At 39.3% G+C, this 12,032-nt stretch overlaps 1 protein-coding gene across 4 annotated transcripts in view; it reads left to right on the forward strand.

The window, feature by feature from the left end:
- Positions 1-11,432, forward strand: part of UVRAG (UV radiation resistance associated) — a 97,023-nt gene extending 85,591 nt beyond the window's left edge. For 3 of the 4 annotated variants that reach the window (XM_067309822.1, XM_067309966.1, XM_067309901.1), the window contains one exon: positions 9,435-11,432. In XM_067309822.1, coding sequence (XP_067165923.1) covers positions 9,435-10,137 — 703 coding nt within the window. In that variant the 3' untranslated portion in view covers positions 10,138-11,432. The remainder of the gene's footprint in view (positions 1-9,434) is intronic. The other variant, XM_067310029.1, reaches the window with a different exon arrangement.
- Positions 11,433-12,032: the final 600 nt, after the last annotated feature.

A 12,032-nucleotide genomic window follows, 5' to 3' on the forward strand; every position in this document is an offset into this window, starting at 1 on the left:
AGTAGCACAGCTCAATATATTGGACCTTCGGGCCAAAAATTCTACTGCAGTGGGTAACAGCAACTAAAATCCTATGGGACATAGTTGTGTCATAACTTTTTCCAGCCCTTCTTTCTATGTGAAAGAAAGTCACTCTTTGCCTTTGTATTATCCTTCATTCCTTGCATTGAAATGCTGATCCAAGTGAACTAAGCTAGTTTCCAAAGTGCTTGGTGTGATTTGAAAAAGTCTTGACATAGGAAAACAAATACAGGAGTAGAAAAAATACCATCCCTGACTAACTAATGTTGCCTGATGGAAATTCAACTGAACCAACAAAACACTGGAAGTAAATAGTTCCTGAGAAAAGGAAGCCCAGTCCCTTGTGTAGCCTTCTACCATCAGTAACTTTAACCACCACTGAGAAGATTTCCCCCCCCTCCCCTTTCTTTTTCCCCCCTACCAGCACTGGGTAAGCGATTCCTAAATGTGCGGTCCTGTAAGCAAATCTGAAAATGGCCTATCTGTGCATTGGGGAAGGGCCAAAATACTTAAACTGTAGTGGAAATGCATCATAGCTTCTTCTGTAACACTTGTGTACTTATCAGTAGAGTGGGGGGGGTGCAGGTGGTGGGTATCTCTTTCAGTCTTGAGTAAGATTGGGTTGCAGAGATGGGCGACTCTGGGATTTGTTACGTGGGAATCGCTTTCAGAGTGTAGGTATCTGTTCTGCCTTCTGGCGCACGCTAGCTTTGAAGTGCTGATAATGGAAGTTTTAGCTAGGCCATAGAGATTTTGGCTTCCTACAGCCTTCCCCCCCCCCCCCCCCGATGATATACACTCATTAGCAAGACAAAACACGCTTTTGGCTGGGCAATAGTTCAGAACATATAGGAATACTAGGCTCAGTTCTCTGGGAGTATCGCATTCCCCGTCCCCACCCCACCCCAATATCTACACCTCATTTCCTTCTCACCTCCAGGACTTGCATGGGTAGTTGTTCATTTTTAACTTTGTTTAGAATCATTAGCCTTTAAAAAAAAAAAAAAGTTTCTTAGTTTCTTAGTACTTCCTAATAATATAAATGGAAATGAGCCTTTACAGGGAGTCTAGCTCAAGGTTAAGATTGACTAGACTTTCATAATGGGGCATTGCAGTTGGGCGCAGATGTAGTGGAGTACAGATGCCCACTGTCTTGCGGATAATATCTGATTACATATATTTAAGTAAGTATAAAAGCCACCAGCTGTTAAAATGAAGATTTGAAGGAATTTTGCCTTTTTCAGGATATAGCAGGTGAGTAATCTGATACCCTTTGCTACAGACCATAGTCAGCAAAGTATTTCCAGGATATCCTTTGTTTGCAGGATGAGAGCAAGAGCATTTGAGGTAGGGATGGGTTTTTCTTATTTACATATTCACTTGCACTGCCTGGTTTGTATTTTGTTGTTCATTTGCTGTTCTTCATCTTCCTTTATCAGCACTCTGGATGGGTCTTGCTGAAGTTAGGTTCTCTCAAGTCAGAGTTAAACTGGTAAACATCAACATTTATGCTGTCCTTGATTTTTCTTTGAACAGGATTGTTTTGCAGAAACATATCTGTTCTTTGAAATAAAGGAAAATGCTTTTGAGGAGCTGTGATCTCTGTGCATGGCGGTGTTATGATTTGAAAATGTGGCCTTTTGTCCTTACAAGGTGTTGCTTATGGACTTGAGAGAGTGCAAAATAATTTCCTCAAACAAAAGCCTGTTTATTCTCATTAAAAGTCAAGTTCATGCTTAAATACCTATTTAAAAAAATGTTGTCTTATAAAGTCAACTTATACCTGGTGATTTAATCCGAAAGCTTTAATGCACAACTGACTCTTCATTGCTTGTAGAAACACTATGCTGAGACTTAATGCACATGTTGCATCCCCCTGTATTTATAACCCACTTACACATGTATGGGTAAATGTAAGTGTAAATGGGTTATAAATGGCTGCGTTAGTACCCCGTGTATCGGTGCACTCCAGTTGTGCTAAAAGGGCTTGCATTGATTTTGCTTTGCTTGTTGAATTGTGCCAATCTGAAACAAATGATGTGAGGCCTCCTGACTAGAGATCAGTTTGTCCCTTTCATAAAAAAAAAAAATAAAAATATTAGAGCCCTGACTTAATAGGTCAGATCTGTGCTGCTTTTTAACCAAACAATTTACAATCCACTACATGCTATAGGTATGCTGTAAATGTTGGACACCTTGTTTAAAGCCTTTTTTCTGTGCCTGTAGACTCCTTAGGCCAAAGAAGGTCCTGTGTTTTTATGGGTCCGTTGTTGGGCAAGCTGTCCTTATTTCTGTGTGGGTCTGCTTAAGGAAGAACCTGAGGGAAACCTTCAGAAATGACACTGACTCGATGTCTTTATCACCTGAACTCCTTCCTGGCCCATGCATACTCTTCACATGTGGCTTTTGTCGAGTTATCTGCATTTCTCTGCAGTCTGGAACTGAATCGAACCCCCTAGATACTGAGGGTAACTTAAATCCTTATTTATTTGTTAATCTTTTTTATCTCTAAGCATCAGTTCAGATTCAAAACAAAATACGTTCTTTACTCCTTAAGATAAAAAGTCTTACTTCCACAGAAGAGCCCCCTTTTTCACATTTCCATCAGAACAAATTTGGTGGTAGTCCTTAAAGTATCTACTAGGACTTAAGGCTTTCATGAATTCTGTTGTTCTGCCTGTAGCTCTGAGGCAACCTTTGGCCCTGTTGTAGGTCTGCAGAATTCAGTGTCTTTGCATCAAGGTTTAATTACGTTGTGGCTGAATCCCTCTGCCTGGTGAGATTTGTGTTGTTTTGGTTTCTCAGGCCTGACACTTAAATGATTAATATGTGTTTTCACATCGCAACATGTATGATTTATTGCATCAAGCTTGCAGGTCTACAAGCTCTGCTTCCCTCTTCATATCTCTCCTGGCACCTATATTCTGCTGAGTTTACTTTTCTTCCCCCTTCCTCCTACTGCAAAATGTTATTTGTACTATACACAGACAAAATCAAGATAGCTCTATTGGTTCCTGTGGACAGTGTTATGGAAGCTACAGAACTGCGAAAACTTAACTCTTCTGATATCAAGGCTGGATGTTGACTTCTTTTCTTAAGGTGAAAGGTGATGAGTCAAAGTTGTTGTTGATTAGACTGTCCTAGTTGTGGTCCCCCAAATCTTTTCTGTTTCCTTTTGGGAATAATTTTGTTTCCATTTTTTTTTAGTCTTGGAGTCTCACTGGCTTCCAGAAAAGCAGCTCATTTTTAAGATTAGCTTTCGCTCATGCAAAAAGCCGTGCATAGCTTTTCTCTTAAATTCTTTCTCATGGGTATGCAGTTTATTTGAACTTTTTTAAAAGAGACCTAAACGTTGCTTATATTTAGACTGGACATCTTGTACATGAACATTTGTTTTATATTCTTTTTTGCCTCATTTGTGACAAATATCTGAATATGCTCTTTGGGTCATGCTTGCATTAAATCAAATGAAGGTTGTTTCAATTTCTCTCCTGGTCTTCAGTTTAATTTCATTTATTCTGTGTAATTTCTGAGGGATAGTATTTGTGATTACTAATAGTAGGTAAAGAGCACACAGAGGGAGGTTTTTGAATGAATAGATTAGGTAGTAGGTTTATCTAATGCTTACAAATATGAGATACTCCTTTAAAGTTCTTGTCTATAGTAGGAGGATCTCATTTTGAGCCCTCATTTAAAAGCTCTACCCCAAAATACTTGCATGCCCAGCTTAATTGTTAAATTTGTTTCTAAGGTATTTCTTGCTTCATATACTTAATCTTTGAATTAAACTCTAGTAGCATAATTTATGAAGACTTTTTTTAAAGTGCACGTCAGAATTTTTAGCTGCCAAAAGGCACAATTTCACCTTAACTTCATCCTGGCAGCCTCTTTTTGCAGCCATGTCACTATTGTGCGTTATTTAACCAGTAATTTCTAAGAAGGTGAGAAACTATTACTGCTTTTTAGCACAGTTGACATGATATTGGCTCAGAGCTGTGCTTGGAGCTTCAAACATTTCAGATGGCTATAAACCAACTTAAACACCTTCATTTAGCGTTCTTACTGCCATGAGGTCATAGTTTGCAACAAAAAAGATCAAATGGTGTTTAAGTTATTTTTTTAAAGTATTCTCATACCAAAGAGCTGTCGTTGTGGATTTTGGCTTTTGGCCAGACAATCAAGATTTAGTATTTTGACCAGCTGTGATCCAGTAATGTTCCTCAGAGGAAACATTTTGTGGGGAGGAAAAGATACATATTTGAGCCTGTGAATTGTATTCTGTCTTTCATACTGCTTTACAGTTTCTGTGAGCCCCTTGCAGGGAGATTAAATAATCACAAGTGAATCCGACTGAAGAAACTTATTAAAACTGCAAACAGATTACAACTGGAATCTCTTCACTAGGAAAATAGCTTTAGAAATATTTATGCATCATATTTCAATCACTTTCTAAACTCTCATATTTACCATGTAGAGTTTGTCTTGCGCTTCAGGTTAAGACTACCCAAACAGACTAGTTATTGACTAGCGAACAATGAATAATTTTAGGAGAAAACTGCCAAGGTGCTATAGATAGCTGCATTGCAGTTGTGCTGCCAGTAAAACTTAGAACCAAAGTTGGACTATTTATGAATTGGCTTTTGAGATTTGGATGCAACTGAAACAGTGAGATTGATGTAATTTTCTTATCCATAATGTCCAATAAATCTGAGGTTCTCTTCAATTTTTTTTTTTAATCTGGAAATCCTGCTTCCTAATAGCAATTCAGTTTACTCCTGTACGTAACTAGCTCTAGTCCAATCCAACTTGATGACTAAAAGCCTTTATGGCCTGATGACAGTTCATCAGGTCTTTTTTATACTCCACTAGTCACAGGCTGTTCCTTTTGGACATGTGTCCGCATCTGTTTGGTATCTCAGAAGACTGACCAAGTAATTGCAGCTAGAAGCTGAACCAGCTCACCCTTGGTAATTCAGGTCAAAGTTGTACCTTGGAATGGAGCAAGCCAAACTTTTTTTCACTATTGAGGATACCTTGCAGCTTCTAAAGCTTCTAGACAATCGGATGTTAGTTTTCTAGTGTGACATGCTTTTTTTTTTTTTTTTGTTAATTCCATGAGCCATGAGGCTAATAAAGCATGTCTTTCTCTAGAGTTTGCCTTGATGCAGTGCTATGAGTTCTGGTAACAATATAGCCTTTTCCGGGGAAAACACTAATAGAACAGAGACCCTCTGTCAGTTGCTTGTTTTCATGGAAAATTAATAGCAGCCTAGTATTTTTGAACACTATTTCTCTGTATATGTTACCTCTTAACCAAAAGTTTAGTTTTTATTTCTCATTGACACCTCCAGGGAGGTGAGGGACCAGGAAAAGAGCCCTTGACTTAACTGCCTAATCCATTGTAGCTAGACACGTTCTGTTTTCATCTTGCTGGCCTGCAGTAGTGATCAGTGTCCTGCTTAGAAAGCACCCAGAGTGCTTTTCATCTTATGTCATGTTGCCTTCTAAACATTTGTCATCCAGCCTAAACTAGTTGCCTAGGTTGCCCTTGTGCTCAGGAAGAGACATCTTGAGAGGGTGACTGTCCCGCTGACCATGAACAGCTGTCCATATGGTGTTACCCACCCTTCTGCAGGCACCGTCTCTCCCCGATGGCTGTAGAAGGGGTCGAGGCAATGACCTGTTAGGCTGATGTCCAACATCCTAGATGCGTATCTATTTGTATCTAAATGCCTTAGCTAATATTTGATAAGCAGTCAAGCCATTCTGTTGACTTCATTCCTGATTTCTCAGCATTGGGTTATCATCTCCATATTTATTCATGACTGAAACTAAACCTAATCCTATTCATGTTTATTGGCTGCAATAGATGATTTCAGAAATCTGCTTACATATTTCCTATAGCTTAAAGCCTGATCTTGCAGCCTTAGGTAAGGTACATTTAATTATATGAAGCTTAAGGAGCCTGGCTGCAAGTGCTTTTGCTTAAATTCATTAGTTTGAATGCATGCATGATAAATGAAGATGACTTCTCCTATATTGCCCTTTGGGGCAGCCCTTATATACTCTATTTTAAAGAACTGGGAAGTTATTTCGTAGATGGGGGAGATGAGCTTTGTATTGCTGCTATCTTTAGCCTGTTGGATCACTTAGTATAGATTATTCTGCCAATTCAACTTACTAAGGGAAGATTTTTTTTTGGGTCCTGGACTAAAGAGGTATTGTTCAGTCATACATAACGTGTTAGCTTGAATAGCCTTGTCATAACAAGCTTTTCAAAAACACTCCTGCTTCTGCAAACTAATTAATTTCTCACTCCTTAGCCTGAAAGGCCAAGGCTTGCAAAGGAATTTAGGCATATATGTTTCCCTTTAGGAAGAACTTAAATTTACATGCCCACTGGAACAATTTGTAAGGCTGCTTCTCTTGAGCTAATTAGACACCGTTTTCACATTGGTTTACTCGGTCACTTAAGCTGCTGCTCCACCTTCATAGAAAAGTTGCCGTTGTGCCTAAATTAGCTTGACTGCTGATTAGGCAGTCTGGTGCCATCCTGATGTCTTAATCCTCCAAAGAGTCTGATCTAAGAAATTGAAATTTAAGCATGTCAAAAGCACAGTCCACTGCAACAAATAAAAATGGCAGGTATTATCATTCAGATGGTGAAGAGTTTTGCCTGGGTTTTGGTCTCTCCAAGGGCGACTTATATTTTGCATGTTAGTTAGTGTGACTTTGCAGCTTCAGGAGCTAGGAACAAATTTAGGATTGCTTCCTGCTCTCCTTTTCCTGAGCATCCTCCTCATCTGAGATAGCTCTTATTCTTCTGAAATCTTGTATTTTTTGCTACAAGTTGGTATATTCAACAGGAAGACTCATTCCAAACGTGTCTGTAGGCTGGTGTTTTGGCCACTCTCTGTTGTGTGACTTGTCTAGACCCTTTTCTGGCTGCTTACAATCCAGGCAAGAGCTTTTATCATATCATTAGAATATTCTTTCAAAGACTAGATATCCCTGTGTAATCCAATTCCTGGATTACATTTTAATCTCTTAAATGCCTCTCTCAGGTCTGTGGATGGCTGATTAAAATCCAGAGAAAAGGCAGAATTTGCCACAACCCCTTTTTGTCATTGTCCCTAGATTAGGTAATAGGAAACCCTTATTAGTATACTGACTGTTGTGGATTTGATGTTTAGGTACCAAACTCTTTTCTCACTCTGCAAAGAATGTCTCTTGTACCATAATTCCTGCACCTAGCTTTTAGACTCTTCTGACCAGCACTGCTGAGGTGCTTTGGTGAATCCAGATCTGAATTGTCTACAGAACAATTATCATGATGCGTAGATGCATCTGTGACCTGTTGTACCTTTAAAACAAAATAAACAAAAAAGCTCAGAATGTTTATCTCTTTTAAAATGTACATCTTGTATTATTCTATCTGTGCTAATCTTGCTTTTCTTATTTTAAATGGGGGAATTTGCAGTCCTCCTGGTTCCAGTTCAGCAGGAATGAATTCACATTTGACTCATCCCTGACATCTTGATAGAAACCATGAAGAATGATTTCATTATTTTTGCAGGGATGTTAATGTTGGAATCAGTTTGGGGAACTGGAAAGGGATGACAATATATGGCTTTTGAATTTGAAAAGGAGTCTATATGAGAATGGCTGAAGCAAGGCTGAAAGAATTAAGCCAGAGGGAAGGGAAGGGCAAAACAGACCATCCCCAGTATATATGTCTGCTGTGCGTGTTGTCTGATTAAAGTTTGCAAGTGTCCTGACTCAGGTTTTTCTGTTAATCATATTACATCATTTTAAAAAATAAGTTGACTATGTAGCAGTTGGTTAAAATATTCAGGAGTCATATATAAAGGTCTCTTAAGCTACTGAGGGCTAATTTCCAAGACTGCTTGTACAACGTTTATGAGCATCTGTGGCACACACTGCTTTGTCTTGTCACCTCCATTAAGAATGCTCCAAACCTTTGCAAACAGAGCTATGAAATGTTATGCAGACAAAGGTTGCGCTAAAAAGGTCTGAAACTGCAGTTGAAATCTAAGAAAAAGGTGGTGATGTTTTTGCTGCCAGCTCTGTATATGGCACACGTATCTCTACCTCATTGTCCTCAACTGAATTCTGAACAGATTCTGAAAAGCAGCTTTTCCTTAAGGTAATTTGGGGTTGTTATAGGAGAGAAGAAAGCACTGTATGTGTGTAAAGGATGAGGCTGGGAGGAAGTAATGTGGGAGAGGATGTTAAAGCTCAGTAGTACTCCACACGCCCTCCCGTGGGGATGCTTATTTTGCACAAAGGGACTTTTTGCAATATAGTTTATCCTATTTTACAAAGGGGAGCACAAAAAAAAAAAAAAAGTTAGGGTGGAAAAGGACCCACGCTAGGGGCTACTCAGAACTGGTATTCCAAAATTTTTCCCTGCAAGACAGATCCCAAAATGTATCAGGCCTTGAGTAAAAAGGGGAGTGTTTCTTTCAAATGAAGCTAGTGAAGGAGACTCATACTGACAGCAACTCAATCTTGGAGTGATGTATTCAGGAGTTTGGTAATAGCTGGTTTTTTTTTTTTTTTAATTGGAAGTAAAATGAACTGGTTACCTAAGTTAATGTACCACATACTATTTGCATATACTATGGTGGTTATATTTGGGTAAGGATTAAGCCTATGAGGGGAAAAGTCACATAACACACCCCAGATGACGTAAAGCGGATATTCCAAATTATAGACTGTGAGACAGTGTAAGTGGTCTGTGGAACTATATTAAGTAGTAAAATTGAACTTGTAAATTAAGCTTGATTAGTTCATGTTCCACAAGAAACTGAGGTTGACATTTGTCCAAAAACCTTTGGAACCATTGGCATAGAAAAGCAAAAGTTTTGGCAAAAATAATCCTCTGCAAATAGCAAAAATTAATGTGGCTTTTCTCCTTTGTGCAGCTGTCAGGGAAAGTCCACTGCTGGAAGAACTTGCTCTTGGAGGATTCAGCCATTATTACTAACTCTTTGAAGAGTTTATGATGGCCCAGTACAGGCCATAAATACATAAATATATGGTCAACAGTAATAATTCATAAAGTACAGCTTGGTCCTATAAAATGGTGTTAACAGTATGAATTAACATAATGCAGTGGTTTCTTGGGTGATTGACTCTTCAAACCATGGAGTTCTGTAAATGTCCCCTCCATGATCTTAGGGGTTTTCAGTAAAGTTGTCCTCTGGGGTGTCTTCTGTAGTTCATATGGCACTAAACACATTTGAGGTTTTAGCACTTTAGGATACAAGTGGTTGGCCAAATGGAGCTCCGAGTTGTGATAAAATAATTGCTTCAGTGTTTGGTTGAACATCTGTATTGCTTGTGAACATGCCCAACAGCTGCGGTTTATCCTTTTCCTTTTTTTATAGTGATCGACACCATATATCCAGTGCAATTCCAGTTCCAAAGAGACAGAGCTCTAGCTTCGGCAGATTGGATATTGGCTTTTCCGGTGGGCTTCCTTCTCCGGATAAAGGACTCCGAAAACGAGCCAGCACAGGGAATGAAAGACTACAGTACAAAACTCCTCCTCCTAGCTACAATTCTGCTTTAACACAGCCTGTTGCCGTTGCAGCCTGTGTAGGAGAGTTAGATAAAAAACCTGGATCAATATCTTCTTCCTTAGATACCTCTATGGACTCCTCAAAAGAAAATATCAAGAAAGGAGGGGATTTATGCAGAAGTTTAAACGGAGAAAACGGGAGCCTAAACAATACCCAAGACCATCAGGAGTCTTTCCTGGGACATACTAGTGCAATAAATGGGGCGCTTCTGCCTGGTGAGTGTTCTGGCATGGCAAGCAATGAGCAGCCCTGCGAGTACCGGCCCTCGGTTGGCCCTGTTCTTTGCTGCACTGTGGAGCAAGCCGAGGAGATCATTGGGATGGAAGCCACGGGATTCAGCACGGGAGACCAGCTCGAAGACTTTAACTCCATCCCGGTGGAGCACGCCGTGGCAGTAGAATGTGACGAACAAGTCCTAGGGGAGTTTGAGGAGTTCTCTCGAAGGATCTATGCACTGAACGAAAACATGTCCAGTTTCCGCAGGCCGCGAAAAAGTTCGGACAAATGAGCTTGGACAGGGATTTTGGTAGCAGACATTGAGGTGAAATCAGTGATCTGGAATAGAGATAAAATTGCACTTATTCTTTATATTAATTATGAAAAAAAAAAAAGAGATAAAGCTATTCCTATGGTGTTAGACAAATGGACTTGTAACTGAGCACGATAACACAGGATCATGGTATATTCACAGCCCAGGTAAATCTTGATTCTGCTTCCAGTCCTCTTATGTCTGGTATTTATAATCTGTTGGGTTTTCTTTTTGGTATTGGAGTCCATTTTTAAATGCTTTCCTGAAAAGAACTTCTAGTGCTGATCAGGCCCTTCTGTGAATATTTGTTTACTTAATTATTATTTAGAGTTAAAGTTTATTTTAATCTTTTCAGAAGAAAAAAGAAGTTAATTTAAAAATACATTTACGGTAAGACCAGCAGACACCTCTTTACTTTCTCCCATGTACTCCTGTGTTTTTTTGAGCAATGTAGTCAGTGTTACAGAAATACCATGAATTTGCTATAATTGAGCAGCTTTCTCTTGGCTGTGCTCTGTAGTCTTTGAAGTTCTAGTTTGCACTGATGGGTCTTCAGTTGGTGGTGTAAACTTGCCAGAGAACGAGCACCTGTATGTTATCTCCAGTTCCCTTGCACCTGATTAATCAGACAGTTTCCTTTTTCCTCCTTTCCTCTGTACTCACAGTTCCTACCAGTGGACACTTTTCAAGTAGCGGTCTTGAGGACTAAATCATCTCTAGTGTTTCTTATTTAAAAAAAAAAAAAAAAAATCTCAGCCTGACCATTCCACACTTAGGTACAGTATTTCCAGCCTAATCAGCGGAGGCCTAACAAATGCACTACGTAAGTGGGGTTCACCTGCCACGTTCCAAGGTGTCTTAGGCAATGCGCTGTGAGGCATTTCAGACACGTTCATAAAAATCCAGACTTAAAATGCAGTCAGCACTCTGGAATTAGGTGAACTTGTTGAATCACTCCACCCTCCGTAGAAAGGAGGCACTTAGTATTATTCATCTAAATTAATATCCTTTTAACAGTACCATCTGTACTTTAAAGGAAGAAACTTTCAGCAGTTTGCTAGAGATGCAGTTTGGTTTTTAGGTAGGTTACCACTGGCACGTGTTCAGCTGCACTAATGGGAAAGCAATTTGCAGCCCGCTTTGCGATTCCTGGTATTTGTTTGAGTTTGGATTTCATTGCTCTTGCTTTCTATATTGTATACCCAAGAATCTGGGCTCAGTTGTGAGCTCTCAAATATAAAAATATATAGCAGAATAAAAAACACTTCATCATGCCTGACTTTTTTTTTTTTCCTCCCTGGTCTATGCTTTCTCTTGAACCAGTGACCTAGGCTGTTTCCTAGCTTCACCATAAGGCTTAGCCTAAATTAACTTTTTAAAATGTGGATATGTATAATCTCAACTCTCCGTTGTCAAAGCAAGATGTGTGTGTGAAAACTGATATACATAATAGCACTGTTTTAGAATATGTGTTTTCCAGGTAACACCTTAATGATTGTACTGAAATTATATTCACATTTCTTCTCTTTAGCTTTTAACGGTTGTGTCTACAGTTGAGTTATTGGATTGAGCCTTTCTACAGTGATTCATTCTTTTTGGTCTGTCTCAATAAGATGTACTAGACGGAAGCAGTCAGAAGTAGAGGCCCCAGCTCTGTAAGACACTGAACATGATTCCAGTTGCAAACTTGGATGTGAAGTTAGACATGTTCTTGAGTACTTTATGGAACTGAAATCTCTTCTTCCCTAGAATAAACGTTTCTGTTCCCACCTCATGAAAAAATTCCCTAAGGAAATGGTGCAGCAGCTCAAAGCACTGGCATCATTCTTGAGAAAAGACAGGTGGGAAATTTTCATTAATTCTCTCACTGGCAT

The sequence above is a fragment of the Apteryx mantelli genome, chromosome 1, assembly GCF_036417845.1.
Source record: "Apteryx mantelli isolate bAptMan1 chromosome 1, bAptMan1.hap1, whole genome shotgun sequence".
NCBI lineage: Eukaryota > Metazoa > Chordata > Aves > Apterygiformes > Apterygidae > Apteryx > Apteryx mantelli.